This window comes from Halichoeres trimaculatus, unplaced genomic scaffold (genome assembly GCF_033239565.1).
Source record: "Halichoeres trimaculatus isolate MK-OKI-2021-1 unplaced genomic scaffold, fHalTri1.1 fHalTri1_scaffold_5, whole genome shotgun sequence".
Lineage (NCBI taxonomy): Eukaryota > Metazoa > Chordata > Actinopteri > Labriformes > Labridae > Halichoeres > Halichoeres trimaculatus.
In genome coordinates this window covers 9,482,675-9,501,820 of record NW_027437183.1, presented here as the reverse complement: position 1 = coordinate 9,501,820, position 19,146 = coordinate 9,482,675, and the positions used below count along the sequence as shown (strand labels likewise).

At 37.4% G+C, this 19,146-nt stretch overlaps 2 protein-coding genes across 3 annotated transcripts in view; one reads left to right on the top strand and one right to left on the bottom strand.

The window, feature by feature from the left end:
- The window catches only part of aacs (acetoacetyl-CoA synthetase), a 51,398-nt gene extending 39,596 nt beyond the window's left edge, over window positions 1-11,802 (bottom strand). Inside the window, exons 1-4 of the mRNA XM_074671039.1 lie at window positions 11,473-11,802; window positions 9,943-10,046; window positions 7,868-7,988; window positions 6,474-6,587 (exon numbers count right to left, since the gene is read on the bottom strand). Coding sequence (XP_074527140.1) covers window positions 6,474-6,587; window positions 7,868-7,988; window positions 9,943-10,046; window positions 11,473-11,611 — 478 coding nt within the window. The 5' untranslated portion in view covers window positions 11,612-11,802. The remainder of the gene's footprint in view (window positions 1-6,473; window positions 6,588-7,867; window positions 7,989-9,942; window positions 10,047-11,472) is intronic.
- A 3,835-nt stretch (window positions 11,803-15,637) lies between these two features.
- gak (cyclin G associated kinase) overlaps window positions 15,638-19,146 on the top strand; it is a 28,960-nt gene continuing 25,451 nt past the window's right edge. For both annotated transcript variants that reach the window (XM_074669973.1, XM_074669972.1), the window contains exon 1: window positions 15,638-16,004. In XM_074669973.1, the coding sequence (XP_074526074.1) occupies window positions 15,863-16,004 (142 nt within the window). In that variant the 5' untranslated portion in view covers window positions 15,638-15,862. The remainder of the gene's footprint in view (window positions 16,005-19,146) is intronic.

Below are 19,146 nucleotides of genomic sequence, written 5' to 3'. Positions count from 1 at the left end.
TGTATTGCCCTCACAGAACAGTTGCCAAAAAATCATCACATAAGATGTACAAAAACTGAGAATGCTGAAGAATATGAAAAAAACACAGATGTTGCTTTCATGTTTAGATTTTCAACCAAGCCTTGCACAATAAGAAAATTTATGTTTGGTGGATTTTTATTTTGCAGAAAGTTGGAAGTTAGACAGTCTTAATTTATCTTTTAAATTGAGCTACATTTGTTAGGAACATGCATTTGTGGGATGAGCAGCAGAGCTGAGTTTATGAGCTACACTAAGCCAAATTTGTTGAATCTTCTCTGCCAAAGCCAAAAAGCTGATTCTGCTGCTGACTCTTGTTTGGTGGTTTGGATAATTGAAGTCTGAAGAAATAATACATATTTACACTTCAATAACTTATTCATTTAACAAGCAGGAGCCTCAGTAGCGAAAATATATTGATTCTTCGGTTAACGGCAGAATCAGCTGTTTGGCATTGGCAGAGAAGATTTGGCAAATTTTTCATGGGTACAACTTACAAACTCAGCTCTGTAACTCATCATACAAATACATTTTTCTTACAAATGCGGCACCATTTAAAAGGGAAATAAACAGGATTTCCAAAGGTATAAGATTTATTGCCAAAAGGCGCTGTTACTACAAAGAAATAGTCAAACACAATTTTCCTCACTTTTTGTGCAAAGTTTATTTGTTTTGAATGTTGTAGAAAGGAGAGCAAAGAAGAAAATAGTTGAGGTAAGACAATACTGAGCAAAAACAACCAGGACAACGTAAGGAAAGAGAATAACAGGAAGTGACAAAAAGAGGGGGAGGGAGAAAAGGATGAATGAATATCAAACAGGGCAGTGAGTGCACTTCATTCCTAACACGCTGGATAGAGATCTTAACTGCTGTCTGTCTTTGATATATTACTAGATCAATAAAGTAAATGGGGCTCAAGGACACAACGGGTCTTTTTACTTGACAGACAATCAAGAGAAAGAGACAGAGACTACACCTTGGATGAAGATTATGGCAAAGAAATGAAATATCAAAGAGTTCTTGGGACACTTGTTAATTTCAGGCTGTAGAGTAAAAGGAAAAGCATGGCGTGTCCGGTCTAAACACAGGAGCTCTTATGCTACCTGTTTAGTCAGGAAGATAAAGTATCTTCTCCAACATAATAAAACCATAAAACAGCTCCTGGTTACACGTTAGCAGTCAACAGCATCCAACCTGTCACTTCCTGTCAGTCATGCCTAATGAGGCTAATTGGTTGCTGTGCTGACTCCTCCTGCAGTGAACAGGACGGTAAACGTGGCAGGATGTGACGGATCACTGTATCTGTCGTACCAGCTCTACAGGCCCTCTCATAAATTATTATCTTCTGACTCTGGACCAGGAAAAATAGCGTCATGGATCATAATCCTGCTGCAACACCCTGAATGACTTCCTCTGAGGTTACTGCTATGAATCATCGTCATAATATGGCAATGTCAGAGCAACACGCTGCTGATCCTATCTGATACTTCCTGACATCTTTTATGGAATACTGAGGTTACCTGAACATTTTACAAATTTAATTCATATTTCTATCACTTCTTTGAAAATTATTAAACAAGGCCTGTTTTATTTTTATGAAATATTAATACTTTTGTTCTGTTTTTAATTCATGAAAACTGTTTTAATGCCTCATAGAAAAGGAGATTTGTATCTTCTTAATGGTTAAAGAAAAAAAGACAGTTGTGTAAAATCAGCGGAGAAATCCTTTCTGAAAAAAAAAGAATCAGAAACAGAAATACTAATCCCAGGGGGAAATTTGGTGTTACCAATGCTCTTCACACAAATACAGCAGCTGAAAATAAAACAGAATAAGGATAATAAAATAAGCAATAAATAAAGCAATAAGTACCTAACAAGATAAGCACTGTTTACATTATGAATGCAAATGTAAATGATTGACCAGTTTGCAGACAGATTGCACAGTCTTGAGTTGATAAATAAGTTCTGGTTAAATAATTGTGACCAGGTTAATAATCTAAATAAAAGTAATCTTTCAGGCCATTGATGAAAGTTCTCAACCCAAGTCCTGCTAGGCTTTTATCAACTTATAGCAGGGGTATTATTCTGCTTTTCAGGCTTTATATCTGTTAGCTTGACAGAAGAATTCTTGTCTTATCTCCAATTGGAGTCCTTCAAAACCTTTTTATTCAGTCACTCAAAACTCAAGAATCCAGTATTCCAGAACCTTCCTCTACTGTTGCAACAATTCAAAGTCATCGTCACTGATTAAACCATTAGCTTCTGTATTTAAAATGATGCATTTTGAAACACAGCCACATGACTCAGATCTCATATCTGATCCAGAAGTTTGAAAAGGGACAAAAAAAATCCCAGAGCAGGTAAGTGTTCGGATACTAAGATTTTAAGAAGATCTATCAATTGATGATGTTACAAGTTTAAATTTTAATAAAAAAGAAGCCAAATACCTCTCTAAGAGGACTTTAAATGTGTCAGGAAGGTACTATGATTTGGGAAAATGAAGGTCTTGATGATGTGGTTTTGAAAGTGTTTCATGAAAGACTTGAAGCAAAAATGTATTTCTTTTTTTTCTATTTAGTAGGACTCAAACAAAAAAAAATCATAAATTATTTATTTAAACAAACATCTGAAACTCTTTCTGATTAATTCTGCCTTATTTTTATTTCTTTGTGAGTTCACCTGCTGATACATTTTCCACCACCCCCTGTAGTTGAAAACTACAACAATCCAAGCATTACTGCCTTATCCTGTACTGGCTCAAGTTCTGCTTGATGTCAAACTCAATTTTCTACTTTAATTCTGAGTCTGAGGCAAAAACAAATGAAAACAGCATAAAGTAATTAGGGGATAATTACACAACTTGTCCGGATGATGTCAGGGGGCTAATTTAGGGATGCTGAATTGAATAAAGCAAGGAAATCAAAGTGGAAAAAGGAAGACCATCGACCCTCTGGTGCAATGTGGAACAAGCAGGGTGACCCATAAAAATCACAACAAAATGTCCAACGAGATTACTACTGTGATGTTCAGGTTAAAATGGCCAGGGAGGCTTCTGGTTTTCATGTCTTAGTCATCAGTAAATCATTTGGTGGAGTCTGGTCTGAGGTGTTGTTTTTACACAGGAAATTAAGAACATAATGTCCCACCGTAGCTGATGTACTGAGGTCAGAAAATCTACACATAGTCTCTTTCCATTTCATATTGAACTTTCCAGTCATGTTTTGGTAGTCTTTTTTTATCATTCAACTCTGATTATCAACGCAATGCATTATAAGAGCTTCAAACAACTTTTGGTTCAAAAAGCGAGGAGGAAAAAAAAATCTCCTGGTCTTTATTTTCTTATCACTGAAAAGTTGTTCTGTTAGTATGACAGCAAGCCAAGCATCGGGAAATTAATTACGGCTCTTTCATTTCATCTCCTTTTGTTTAAACTATAAATTCCCTTTAAATTCAAGATGTTCAGTTTCCATTTTTGAACAATTTTGTTTTCAACCTTTTCATCCTGCTGCCATTTTTTTTACTTCATTCATATGATTCAACTGTAAAAGGCTGTTGTAGCAGAGTGTGTTTTCAGTGACATAACTCAAAGGTATCATAGTGGATGGCCAGGATACAAGCTCAGTAACAGGCTGTGGTGTTGAGGATGTCAAACAATCAAGAAGGAAAGTGTGTGTGTGCATGTGTGTGTGTGTGTGTGTGTGTGTGTGTGTGTGTGTGTGTGTGTGTGTGTGTGTGTGTTGGCTCATGTCCTGCTGTAATAAAGCTTGGCAGGTCTCATCGGCTAAGTGCTCATACATCTCCTGGATTACGGAGCCTGACAAGAAATTTCAGTTACAGCCAGAGGACAAGGACATCTGTGTCTCTTACTCATACACACACGAGTGTGCAAACATATTTAAACATACAGATTCATGTTTGGACATGTTATGAAAGTAAACAGAGAAAAGGCAACAAAAAGGGCTGGGGTGGCTGGATCTCTCTTTCTTGCTCTCTGAGGGTTTCCATCCCAGTTCACCCTCTTCCTTTACATCTCTCCCTCTATCCCTCTTGTCCTTCTAATGAGATTCCCACAGAGCTCAAGTTATTAAGCTAATGGATTTCCCGAAGTGCAGTATCCATCTTCCCTCTGAGCCCACACACATACACGCTTCTATCCACTGCCTGGTCAGTCCTGGACAGGAATGCTCAATACACCTTCACGAACAGTGACCATCTACAGCCTGTTTGGCACGGTGCTGCTTCTACATAAAACAGAATAATTTCTGAGCATTTAATGTACAAACAAACCAGGCTAATTGATTAATAATACGTTCATTTAGACTTACTGTGTGTAAACAAGACCAAGGGGTAGCCTCAACTGCCTATTTATGACCCAAAATTACAACCCTAATTCCCTCTTTGTTATCTACAGATTTGATAGAAATTACTTATATTTGTAGAAGTTATTAGAGGGTTTAACATTTCCTGCTTTTAAAAGCTTTCATTCAATTCCTTTTAATCATCTGACAAGAATTTGGAAAATAAAAACAAGACTGTACAGGATGCGATCCTTTAAATTCTTCACAATATAAGCTCCCTGAAAGATTGACGGCTGAGACATCTGAGATGCTACTGTTCGACGACATCTCTGAAACTGAAGCCTCTGCACAAAGAGCTCAATAAACACTATTGAATCAAAGCTTGAATTGTGACAGAAAGCAGACAATGAATCAGACTCAGAGACAGATAAGACTCAGTTTGACATTTAGCTTTGTCAATAAGCTTTTGTAATACAGCCTGTATGTTACAAGCCCAGCCTGTATCAGGATAGGGTTTGAATGATACCCAACCCACATAACCAGGCAGCTTCAACTGTTGCTTCAAAGTTGTGAGTGAAAAATAAAACAAGATCAACACTTTTGTTTTAAAACTTTCCTGGTTTGAATCTATGGCAGACAGGGGCCTCTCTGTTCAAAGTCTGCATATCTAAAGGTACTCCAAGGACATGCTTGACAGGTTAATTGTTGACTCTAAATTGCCTTTAGGTGTGAGTGAATGGTTGTTTGTTTCCATACATTAGCCTTGTGATGCACTGGTAATCTGTTCAGAGGGTGCCGCCTCTTACCCATTGAAAGATGGGACAGGCGACCCAAAATGGGATAAGCAGGAAAGATATTGAAAGGATTTTTTTGAATTGGCAAGAATTTCACTTGTTAGGTTAAAAAAATTTAGGAGGTCAGACTTCCACAATCTGATCAACATGCACAAAGGCTGGAGTCTAAACTAACAGAAGTATCATAGGGTGTATTTTTGATTTGATTTTGAATTTACTTTATGTATTTAATTCTAACAAAAAATGAAACATTTAGTACAAAAAAATTGTAAAGATATGAAAAGGGAGGAGGAAGGAGAAAGAAATATAGTTAAATTGTCTGCCCATTCCCTTGTAAAAAAAAAAAAAAACATAAAACAATGATAAAGCAAAATCCATAAAAGATCTCTATTAAGGCTTCCCTAATTTTCACAAAACAAAAAGTGATTTTTATTTCCACTCTTATCCCCATACCCCATATTTACTTAACAAATTAGATTTGATAATATTTTGAAAAAAGATATATTTTGATTTGGCCTGTTTGGTGTACTTTCTCAGATTATTCCATAAGTTTATCCCTCGTACTGAGATATACTGTTCCTTTAACTTTGTTGTGAATCTTGGTTTTTCACACATTTCAAATACTTTTAAATTCATTTTAACTGTGATCATAAAACCCCTTGCAGGGACCCAACGTTTTGTAAAACACTAGTCAGTGAATTGTTCAGTTAGGGTCAAATATAGTTTGGTTTCACAACATTTGAGTAATTAATCTTGATAACTAAGCAGTTTATGTGGCTCAATAAACATCTCCACAGGCAGCAATGTAGCAACAAGAAACACAACTGTGATAAGCTATGCACAGCGTTTCATGTATTGACTGTTTGATAACAAAGTAACATGTATTTAAATGTCAGTTGCTGCATTCGTCCTGCTCAGTGAAGGTGAATGTTGCTCGGTTTACGGGCATGAATAAGAAAATCTGGATCAATGTTCTAAATGTGTAGCAGGAAATATCTGAAGTCCTCCCTGTTCAAATATGAACTCTGAAAAAATAAATGGTGACATTCAGATAGAGCTGCAACCTTTGCCAAGACAGCCAGCCCTGCTAAAAAGTAAACACACTCACACTTGAAACACCTATACACTGACACACAGCTAGGGCCAAAGAGCTTATGTCCAACTCACGCTGCAACCAGTTTAAAATATGTAAGTAAAAGAAGTGACGGGACAGGAAATAAATGCATCAAAAAGAAAGTTAAGAGTCAATATATTAGTTCATTTGGCTGGAAATCATCTAGCTGGTACAAAAGTTACACTTAAAATTCTGAAGTCACTTTGTTTTCCTTTCTGAAGGACATAGGGGAATAAATCAGAGACTTACCTACAACCCTGTCTCCGGTCTTAACACCCATCTTCCTCATGGCTGCAGCAAACAATGCCACATCACGCCTCAGCTCCCCGAACGTCACCTTAACAATCTCCTCATTCTTCTCCGCTGGGTGTTGGATACAAAATAAGAACAAGTTAAAAAAAAAACACAGAAAAGAGGAAGGGAGAAATATTCAGCAAATGGAAAGAAACTAGATATTGAAAGTCTGACAGGGTATCACGTCAAGATTAGTCATCCTTGCTTATCTGTTGACACAATTCCATCAAAATCCTGGATTCATTTTGGAAAAAAAAGTAACAGCAAAGCAGACATGAAGACATAAATAGAAATGAATTGTTTGGCGGGACAGAGGATGGACAGGAACAGTCTTGTTGTCTCTCTAAGTAATAGTTTACTAACATTTACAGTCGCTCCACAGCACTGAGACCAATGGGCCTTGTCATAATCACATTAAGGTTGTGTGTGTGAGCGCGTGTGTGTGTGTGAGTGCAAAAAGCCCACTCTCCCTTGTATACACACAGATAGGCAGATATGGTGATAAAGAAGGGTCCATCCATTAGTTGGTGACGGGTCTAGGATACAGAGCAGGCAGCAGCAGTTAATCTAATAACACAGTGACGTGTGCAGCCCTGCGCTCTCCGCTGCATCCATCCTGTCTTTCTTCAGGTCTGTTGTTTTATGCCCGAGTACAGACATTAAGACATAAACTCGCTTGTCTCACTATCCTATTTGTGAATACAAATTGGGGCTCAAACAATACAATGAAATAAAAATGTAAAACCAAAGGGTGCTTTTGAAAAGAACAAAAGATATTAAATATAACTGAAACTGAACTTGGTTTAAGGAAGTGGCAGTGAGATTTGTGGGACAAATAAACCAATGTCGTAGGAAGTGCTGCCCTGGACAAGTTTACTGAAGTATGGTCTTTATTTACTGAATGTGTCAAAGATTTAACTCTCTTAACTGGCTTGTTGCTGCTGTTAATAGTTGTTTAGTATTAAATCTTTTTCCCCTTTAGTTTGTTATGTTTTGTTTTTGACTTCATAACCATCAAAAGCTGTCAAATTTCTATGCTTTACTTCTTATGTATCTATTGGATTGAATGATCCTCATTACTCCTTATTTAGGAGGTGCTCTTGGACCAAGGGAGGGAGCTAAGACGCATTTTCAGTGGGTTCAATGTATTGTCTGTGCAAGTTCAGTATGTTGGTGTGTGTATGTGTATCTGTGTGTTTTTGTGTATATGTTGTGTAAGCTAAAAAAAATCATAAAAACAGATGTATAAAAAAATTGTGACACAGACTGTACATACAGTGTATGAGAGTGCAAAGCTGAGACAGGTGAGTTACTCTATATTAAAACTCCATCAAGCATCATATACTCACTCGCAGCATAGAGAGCTACTTTGTCCTGGTCAGCATGTTTGAGCAGGTTCTCTGCGTAGTTAAGTCGAGCCCCTTTAAACCACTCTGGAACATCTGAGATCCGCTTGGAAACATCCACAACCTGGTGTACACCCATTAAACATACACACACACACACACACATAGGAGAAACACAGTACTGTCAATGACTAGACCAGTTTACTCACAGATTAACCCCTTGATGCCTGTTGATGCAAATTTGTGACAAACCCAGTCAGGTCTTGGTGCAGCTGAGATGACCTTTGTATCCTAATAATGCCCACTGATTTATGTTCTACACACACCAAGTACCGTATCAAAGGCACCGTGTCCCAATATATTGGTCAGAGGGTGAACTTATTGTATCTATACACACCGTATAAGTTAATTATAACTATTGTGTGTGCTATATTCAAATCAACAATCTCCTCTCAATTTAGCATCTGTAAGAATGCAAAAAAACCCACAAAAACAAGATTTGAACATAACTGTAAACTAGTTCAGGCAGTAAGGGGTTAATGTCCCAAACTAAGGATGTTTCTTCCTTTCTTCCTGACCAAACTGACCTGTGTAAAATTTGCAGAGCATGAGTATAGGGGGAGATTTTCTGTGTTTTGGTCTGAAATAAACAGGGCTGTGCAACTAGACCTGGGTGATAGTCAATAAATCAGTTAATGGTACAATAAATTATATTTTATATTTATATCAGTGGTTAAATTGGTCTAAAAAAAAGAAGAAATCCCAATAATATTGTGTATCATCAATAATTGTGGGACAATATCTCCCCCAGCAAAATTTGTTATCAACCCAGACCTAAGTGGAACTGAAAAACCCAAAACAAAAACTTGTTGCTTAACACACTTTTCATGCAAACCTATTGACTATCACTATGCAATAGATATTTACATGAGTAAAAGCAGTTATAAAACTCCATGGTTACACTGGGATGTAATAGCTCTCCAAATGTTCTACCAGAAAAATAAGAAATTTGTTTGACATCATTGTCAGTTTGTCTTCTATTGCTGTCTGATGTACACTCTCCAGAGTCTAAAGGTATTATTAAAATGTTTGCTTAAAGAAACATGTGGCCAATGTGACGTGGAACATTTCATTCATGTGTACAGTGCGGGTGTGTTGACAACATGGTGCAGCACACTATTCTTAACAGCCTTAACTTAAGTGTCTGTATCCTGGAACTAGGGAAAGTCAAGGGGCTTAAAAGTTCAGTTTTTCTATGAGTACACACATGAATAAGATTCAACAACACCTCATTTTAAACAAGTCTTTTCATTGATTAAAGGCAAAGCACTTAAGACACTTGTATAGCAAGTGTAGAGAGAGTGAGAAGAGTGTCATGAGTTCATAATACATCCATAAGTAGAATAAATAATCTATTTTGACTTCATTTCAACTGATAGACAGACCAAACTGTAATGACTTAACCCCAAACATTAAAAACAATGGGGCTTTTTCTTTATCAAATGCGGGTCTAAAATCTGCCACCCACAGTAGTTTGTGCTGTCAATGAGAGCAAACAGGATCAATAACCTTTATATGTAAGTGTTGTGTTTTTCAGTTTGACCAGACAGACCAGCTCTAGACCACCTAAATCACATGGTGATTGCAGCCCCTCTGTAAGCTGTTGGCCATGCAAGGTAGCAGTAAAACCTGTGTTGTCTTCTACCTTGCATCATTCTTTCTTCTTCTATTGTTGTTCTTTGAAACAAAACTAAGGTACAGTACAAGCTGTGTTACAATCAAACTAGCATAACATAAGTCTACAACAAATATGCACTGGAAATGAGGTACCCAGCAGAATAGGCAGTGGCTATTCCATTAGTTCCTGAATAGTATAAACTCAATGTGTTGAGATAAGCAGTCTGGCTGAGGCATGACCTTAAAGGAAGTTGAAATTTACAACCACTGAAACCAGGAAACTCTGGAGAGGTTAAATGCCTGCTATAGCCTTTTCTTTACAAGGCAGCTCAAACCAGACAGCATTGTTATTTCAATGATTGACCTTTGTTTTTATATATTCTAACAACACTGTGCCTTACCTCTTCATAGGGTTTGGAGCTGAGGACTCCACAGAAGCGCCAAACCTCAGCCCAGAACTCTGGATAACTATCTGTCGACCACTGGTACAAGTCGTTGTAGTTGACTTTAAGACAGAGAGTGCATACTGTGGTCAGAACAGTTGTACAACAACAAAATGGAGCAATGTGGAAAAACATGGAAATGCTACAGTTAAAAAAAATGTAAGAATACTGATCAGAAAGAACTTAATGGGTGGAAATCAGCTTTTTTAGTTTCTTTAATAACCATTAAATACACAAAAAGTCAAATAAAACTGTCTTTCACTTACTTCTAGTCATTGAAAACAGTTTTCCTTTACAAAGTTTGTAAAGTACATTTTAAGGTTATTATTTAATGTTATAATCATCATTATAACTAAAGATGAGTTAGAGTAATCAGGGTTTGATTGTTTATAACTAAATATCTAGTTCAATCAGTAAGTGTTATGCCTTTTTATCAAGTGGTTTTATTTGACCTGTACTTGCCATTTACCCAAAAATATATAAATAACAAAAAAAAAATGTCGTTTGACAGTCTTCTACTATCCAGCTAAACGTCTAGCTCCTACTGTATTAAGCCTCGCAAATGACCTATTTCCTATGTAAACATATTTTTTTCAGTCCAAAGGTGAAGTATTTGCAGCCTCTATGGTAATTTGAATCACCATGATGCTATTCTTCTGTAACAATGCTGGAGGGATCATTGGATTGTAAACAAAAAGAGAGGCCTGGAGACGTCTCCTTTGCTTCAGTGAAAGTGTAATGAGCATTTTCACGTTCTGACATGTTACAGTTTTATAAAATGGAAAATAATTGCCGGATCAAATTAATTTAGATAAGCAGTAGCTAAAATGCTTTGATGCCTTCCCTGACCCGTCTGCTCTCCAATCATCAATGAGCAAAATAGAAAAAATGATGATGAATGTATAAAGTTACATAGTATCATGTTAAACACCTGCATTAGCTATGTGCACCACCTTTCCCATCCCTTCAATATTACGTAACCACTTTCCCCAGTAGTATACCCGGCGGGTTTTTCAGCATTCTTTTCAGCACGTTAAGGTTTAAAGAAACAATTACAACATGCACCTGAATTAGTGGACGTGATCATGCTAGCATAAAAAATACAAAATAGTCGTACAGGAAGAGACATGGGTGGAAAAGACCCTGTGCATCGTTATTAATGTATCTTTATGAACACCTGCAGAGTGGTGTTATAATGCTGAATCACTGGCTCTTTAATTATCTATTTAAATAGCTACATGGCTGCACGGTGGAGCTAGCTCAAAACACTGCTTCAGATAATAGTCACTAAGAGATAATAACACGACATGCTTTTGAATAGCAGTGAAGGGAACACTATTAAGCTCATGTAACCGGCTTCGTAGGCTTCAACCTCCGTTTTGTATTCAGTCAAACACATCTCTGTCTCCTGCTCTCTGTCTGCGTCTGGCTCATCGTCTGCCTCCCTCCCTACCTCCACACCTCTCATCTCCTCCCCTCTTTACTCACCCAGATTAAGCCCGAAGTCCCCGTTGACCTGTATCCTAAACTTATCCATCTGTGTGTTCTTCTTGGAGTCCGGGTACCACAGCACCTTGCTCTCCATATCCATAATTGTGTCGCTCTTGACCTCCGTGTCTTTTGACATCTTTGTAGTTTCTCTCTGTCGGCTTCCAAACAACGGCTAGCGTGCGGTCACGAGCGCCTTACTTAAGCTAACTGTCCGCTGAGGTAAGGAACGCTCGTGTGTCCTGTTTAGTTTGAATGGCTCGAGACCTAAGGGCGGGCGACAGCTAGCAAGGCTCACTGTCAAAGAGAAGCGTGGGGCTGCATAGGAAAACTGACAGGCCACGCCCCGGCGTCATGACGTAGTAACAAAGATGAGTTCAAGAACGCATAATGTTTAATAATGATTCTGCTGTTAAACAATGGCTCCCTAAATTGGAATATCTGCTTGAGGTTGGGGTTTCCAAAAGGGAACATAAATAACATAACGATATTTATGAACCACGTCTTTGTGTGTCCTTCTCTTTAAACTTTATTCTTATTTTCTGGAGCACTTTGTAATCCTGTTTTGAAAATCGCAACATATATAAAGTCTTTTACTATTAAAAATAGGTAGGCAAATTTTAAAATGAAATCATATGAAATAAAAAAAAAAAGATACTTTTCTTCTAAAGTAGATTGAATCTCACTAATATTCATCTGAGAATAGTTGTGGAGTACATTTTTACAACTTCACTGATATAACACAGCAACTGAAAATCAATTAGGGTACATATATTTTGACAGAAGTGTTTCTAAAATGATTTCCTCGGTGCTGATAAAATAATATGTGATACGTTCTGTGGATTATTTAACAAGACTAAACTTTGCAGCCGTTAAAGTCTTGAACATCCCTCGTGCGACACAATTTTGTAGTCAAATCTACTGTGCACGCGGTTAACTTGCCTGTCAAAATGAAGGATTCTGATTGGTCCTTGGCAAACTGGTTCCACATCAGCCGACGGATCGGTCTATGCTGAGGGCGTTTCGTCACTGTATGACTGACGTTTCGTTTACTTAATGGTAAACCGGCTTCTGTTTTTCAAAAGAGTACTATCAGCCAACCAGCGACCTGGTTCATGTGAGTTCTTCAGAGGTGTGCCCAATCAGAAAAGGGGAAAAGAGACCCTCCTTAATGTCCGATGGTCTCATCAAACTGTAAGTGATGGGACATTTGTCTCAGACAGGTTGAGGCAAAGCTTATTGCCCCATTTCATGTTATTTCTCAACAGGCTGTCAAAAAAACAAGTAACTATTTAGTGTCTGTGTCAAGTTTGCACCACTGCAAGCCTGTAATTGGCTTATTCTGTAAAACTGGAATACACATTACACATTTATTCCTCGTTTACGGTTTACATGCTTCACATAAATTAGAACAGTTCGTGTGAAAACTGGTTTGAAACGTTTTAAGTAAACACATTTTCGTTGTTTGAGGATCAAGGTATTCCGTCTCCCTCGGGCACTAACAGGCGGTCCCATGAGAGAGGTTACATTTTTTCACATTTAGTTACTGAATGCAAATACCACTCATTTGAACTGAACATTAGCCAAAAAGCAAAGCTATGCTTTTATTATTGTTTCAGACTGAGACTGTGACGCATTACAAAGGAATCAAATATCTGTAAATGTATTTGTCAAACATATTTCACTATTCTGTGAACCATAGCATAGTCCTGAAGAAACAGGGATATATTTGTATTTGGATGGATAAACACTGTAATGCCATGCTATGAACATGAAGTATCTAAAGAGCTGAGTACCAAAATTTAGCAGCCTTTATCATTCTTAGAACCACATTAGTTTTGACAGAGCATCTATCGAAGAGGTTGGAGTAAGAAGACCATGATAAAAGTGTTAGCCAGGAAGTTGTGAATAACTGAACATGAGCATATAGCAAACTATACCTCAGTTGTTGCGAGAAAACTGCACTGATTAAACTATTAATGAGCTTAAAAAGAAAAAAGAAAACTAATCTGCAATTTGAATTTGGTGTGATTGTCTAATTCAGATATCAAAGTTCATTCAGAGTCATTATGCTTACTTTTCTAGATGTAACCTTTTCAGTGATTTCAGCATGTAACATCAGAGGACAATCTATTTGTGCCTGGTTTTACTGATAATTGTGGCTCAGATTTTACCTGACCTACAGTAGACCCTGACATGATTCTCCAAAGTCATCCTACCCCACCTCCACATGAACTCATATCACTTGCTCTCTTGCCAGAATTAACATTTTGTAACAAGCAAAAGCTGCATCTGTCATTTTTTGTCATTATGCAATTCTTTCACAATACCTGCTCTTTGGATCCTGTGATGTTAACAGAGTAGCTGAACCATATGTCCTGCCTTTCATTTACCTAATAAATGTTGTATGCACATGATAATAAACTGTGGAGGTGATGTGGTATTTTGCGGCTTTATTTTAGTGCAGCATTATGAGGGATGCAGAATTAGTGAAAAGACAATGTATATCTGGATTTAGTTGGATGCAGGTGCTTATATTTATTATGGTTCTTAGCACAACTTACAGTCAGATTGTATTTGTGCTATATTACTCTGCCTGCTCAGTGTCAAGCAGATTACTCTGCAATCTTACTCCTTTATTTTGATTTTTGGCTGCTTCTGTCCAAAAAAAATTATTTTATTCTTTCAGTTGAACCAATGTACCATGGTTTGAAGTGGCAAAGTGGTGTAGGTAAAATTATATCTAACTTTGTTTCACAAGGAATAGAACTACAGAAACAATAGATATGGGTGGAACAAATTAACATCAAAATGGGGGAGAAGACACAATAGTTATGTTTCTAGTCAGTGGCCTGTTGCCAATATAGGGTTGTTGATCACCAAACACAAAGGATTGTTTTCTGCCCATTTGCTTTCAAACATCACACGCTACCAATCACATCTATGACCTAGTTGTGTTGCTTTAATTTAGCAATCATACTTTCATTAAATTTCATGTGACCAGGTAATCCCGAAATCTATATCTGTCTTAAAAGTATCTGTTTTTGTTTGTGGCAGAGAGAGCTCTTACCCAAAGTATAAAAATAAAATAAAACATAAAAAATAGCTAGATAGCTGAAATGTCCAGTAGATGGCGTCCTCGTACAAATATTGTGCACTGTTTTGCCCTGACGTGATATTCTGATGTCAAGCGTTAAATTGCAGCTCCTTGTAATTCGGTTAAAAATTGTCATTAGCTGTGATGTTTGGCACTAACATACTTGATTACAAAAAATAACTAGGGATACAGTTCTGAAGAAGGGCACCAAAAAACTCTAAATTGACCAACTAATGCAGAAATAATTTGGGGACAAGTTGTTCTGAACAGGGCTCAGTGCTTTTACTGCCAAAGCATGGGATTCTTTCCCCAACCTGGAAAAACCATCGAACAGGCCTGTGCCTCCTAACTATTATATATTGTTAAGCAAGTTTTATAGCCCACAAATAGCACTTTAAATGCTGCTTTATCCTTTTTGTAAAGGTGACATTATTGTCGTTCATTGCTTCATCTTTATGCTTTCGGGATGTATTGTTAATTACAGTATCTTTTAAATCTCTTTCTATTGTTATGATCTCTCCTTTTACCTGGCCAGGGACTACGGATGAAAATTATGCTCATAGCTAACTCTGGCATATGTTGAAATGTTCAGTAATGTGAATTTTCTTTTTAAATAAACGAATGAATTGACAAATAAATAAATAAATAAATAAATAAATAAATAAATAAATAAATAAATAAATAAATAAACGTTTTCAGACACACTGACAACTTCGCGTCCAAGCGAAAAAGATGTTGAACTGAAAGGGTGCAGTTCACTCAACGTCAAAGTAAGTAATAACTTTATAACACAGCTATCAAAATCAGACTTAAAATGTGCCTGACATACTTACTTAAAAAACAGGCAAATATAAGACAGTTGTATAAAAGCAAGTGCAATAAGAACTGAAATTATTACTATTGTTTTACTTTGTAACTTGTTATTTCGTTTTGCGGTGAGTTTTAATATTGTGGGTTTAACCACGTTGTAAATTGACTGGATTTTGCTCTTTAGTCTTTAATGCAGAGCACGCTTTTCATTTCACAAGAATTTTTTTTACGTCACATGACAGAGTCGTGTCTTGACGTCATCAGCCTTCGCGGAAGTCAGCGCAGTGATGGTGGCGGCCTCGTCAGCCTAGCATCAGGAAGAGGATGTTTGCGTTCAGTGAAAGGATAATAACACCTGTTCATCAGCCGTTATAGGAATTTAAACCACCGCTAAGTTTTTATTTTGAGCCTGTAGGGATTTAGACCGCGAATTCCTTCACCTGGAGCCGCCCTCTCTAAGTCTGAAGCAGGGCGCTGAGGAAAATGTCCCTGTTCCAGTCGGCATTGGATTTCCTAGCCGGGCCCGGCTCGGTCGGGGCTGCCAGCCGGGACCAGAATGACTTCGTCGGACAAGTCGTTGAGCTTGGTGACATGAAGTTGAGGATAAAGAGGGTAATCGCAGAAGGTGAGATATGATACTACACGTTAAACCGCAACGTCTTGAGCCGTGAAGGCATGGTAGCTAACTGAACTAGCTCACAGGCTAACAGGAGTGACATATTTCAACTGATTGTGAATGACAATACCGATCACAACTGCAGTGCTATGAGTCACCAGGTAAACATCAATGGATGATTTGGTTTGTAGTATGTGCTGTTAAGATTTATTATTTGAAGAGGGCGCATGCACAGCTGAACTTCACCCGTATGTTCTCGTTAAGCTTCAAGTCACATCTTGTTATTTATTCAACGCAAACGGAAAGCTGCATTTTGCTCCTGCACCAACTCCCAACTACTGTTTAGCTACATACCTCAAACCTTATCATCATACCTGGCAGAAAAACCTGTTTGACTATAGAAAGGAATATAAAAAGGTGTATGGGCTGTGGTAGAATGATCATTATAAATAAGATTAGTGAGTGCACGAACCCCTTTCTAATGAACTTTGTGTCATGTGTTTCATATCAACGGGGGAAATAAAACGCACCAAGAAGTGTTGAAAATGTCAGATAAAACATATCTAAGTGCATGGACTTGAGCCGTCAGTCCTTATATCCTTTCTGTGAAATTCTGAAGAAACTGTGGTGAAAGTCTGATGGTGTGCCTGTTTCTGACTCTTTTCAACAAAAGTTATTATTTCTCTGTATGCAGTAACATTAGCACCAGAACATTTATGAATCCTGCATGATAGTCTTGTAATACAGTCATACTGATCTGATTAGCAGAGTGAATGTTTCATTATGATCCAGATGTAATGCTTCGGATAAAAACACTGAATCAATCACAAGACAGATTAAATTGGTTAAAATTCATGTAGCGGCAAATTCTGGCCAAGTTTTTTTTTCTTTAATTAATAAGCAGATAGGGAAACTCAATATACGTACTTCAGTATTTAGTGTCAACAACTTTTTAGCACAATCTGACCTGTAGGTTGATATGATAAGATTGGATCCATAGTTTTATGTTGCTGGTGCATAAAGCAAAACGGCTGATGTATTTTGTTACAGTGGAAACCTGAAAAAAGACTTTACAGCATACCATATCCTGCTGCATTTCTTTTTTGTTCCAAAAAGGAATTTAAAATGAAAAACAAGTTGTTCTTGCAAAATCTTGTGAAATTCAACCACTATCAAGACAAAGCTGGGATGTGATTAAGTCTGATAAGTCCTTTAACTTACTTTAGAGTATTTTTGGTTGAATATTCACTGAATTCAAACAACACTAATTCACAATAGCACAACACGTAATTTTAATACATTTGCTTAATTATGTGTGCATTAAGTCCTCCTTACCTGGAAGTTTCTAACTTTTAACAGACTGTGTCATCACCTTAAGAGAAACTGTAAAAAATGGGATTTGTGGAAACATTTTTCTATAACTCAAATATCACCTTTCAGTTAATTATACCAGATATTGTACCAGTGAAATACAGGCTAAAATTTTCACCTTTTCTGAACCTTTTTTTATATTAACAGTCTTGTTCCTTCATTCAACTTATTCCCTTTTTGTTTCATTCACTATTTTTTGTTGTGAAACAAAAATGTGATGAATATTTTAGCTGAGTCAACAGTTAACTCAGTTTGTGGTGATTGTCAACATGTCATCATGAAAGTTACAAGAGAAGTTAAACGAAGATGACACAGGATTCAGGGCAGACATTAGAGCTCAAAATCATTTCACATGAAACCTCTGACCCTTTTTAAACTCAAATCCTGACATTTGAAAGTTGTCTTTGTTTCAATTATTCACCAAGATCTTTGGTTAGAGGAAACAAAGGATTCCTGTTTCCTCACTGTTCCGTTTTTTTTACGGTTGTGAATAGTTTGTCTACTGTACCAGTCTCTTTGTGTCAGTAAGGATCATTCAGGCTTTGTTGTAGTCCAGAGAATCAGAGTGACAATGTGCTGTTGTTAGTGTAAATTTAACACACGTTCTGTTTTGGGATGGAAAAGCCATTGAACAAGTTTTTGTTTCTTCGTGTTAACCTCAGTCGTAAACCCACTCCAACCACTCTGTCCTCTTGAGGTTAACCAGGCAAGGTCTAATATGTTCACACAACAAACAGGTTCAGTCTTCCATCCGTTGGATTTTATAGCATCTTCTGCGCTAATGAAAGAATAGAAAGGTGGATGATCTGTGCTTCATACCTTGATTAAACATTTAACTAGTGATTTAACACAAGCACAAAGATTGTGTCTCAGCAATTATTAATAAGTCTGGGTTTAATGGAGTAAGATCTCTTCTTCTTGGTATGCACTGCTTATCTCAGCAGTTGAAATGGTGCCCTCCATGTTTCAGCTCCTTTTTCCAGCACAAACAGAAGAAGGCATAAAATCCCCACAGGGACTGTGTGCGTTCTTGAGGCAAAGAGCCTGGAATTACTCACAAATGTAGAGTACATATTTGAGAATTAGCTATATTTTTTGCTAAGTGTTCAGTTAAATGAAAAGTATGTGTTAAGTGCAGGACACTCACTCATAAATGCCAGAAAACCAGAGTTCTCTGTCACTGAAATGTGACCATCAGATTGCTAGTTCCAATCCAAGCTAGGGTTAAAAAAAAATCAGGGCTAACCAAACAAAATCCAATGCACACATTTGGGTATACTTCTCTCTGTAAACAGAGATTTGAAGATTAGAACGTTGAGTGTGCTCAATCAGATTTTCACAGAGCAAAGCAAGGCCGGTAGTTGATTTACACATCACCATGGTAACCTCTCCTTCGTCTTGTTTGGACTGTGGGTTGCTTAATCCTTCATGTGCACACAGACATGCTTGTGTGAAGAAACTGAAGGTTCTTGTGCATGACCTGCAGAGGGTCCTTGATCTGTGTTGAGCTAAATGAGCTTTCACAGAAAATGCATTATTAATGAATGGAGGAAAAGTATGTCTGGTATTAACATTCAGTGTTGGTCTTTATTTGGTTGCAGTCCGCTGACTCACTAACTTGTAGCCAACCTGACTCGCCTACAAGTTTTTTCATTAATTACAATAAAATTACAACACTGCAGCTCTGCTCAACTTGGAGTCTGTCCTGCTCCACAGTTTTTCCCTGAGAAAGTTTAAACACTGTGTAAAATGTTGTCAAAACCAATATGATGGTTTGCAA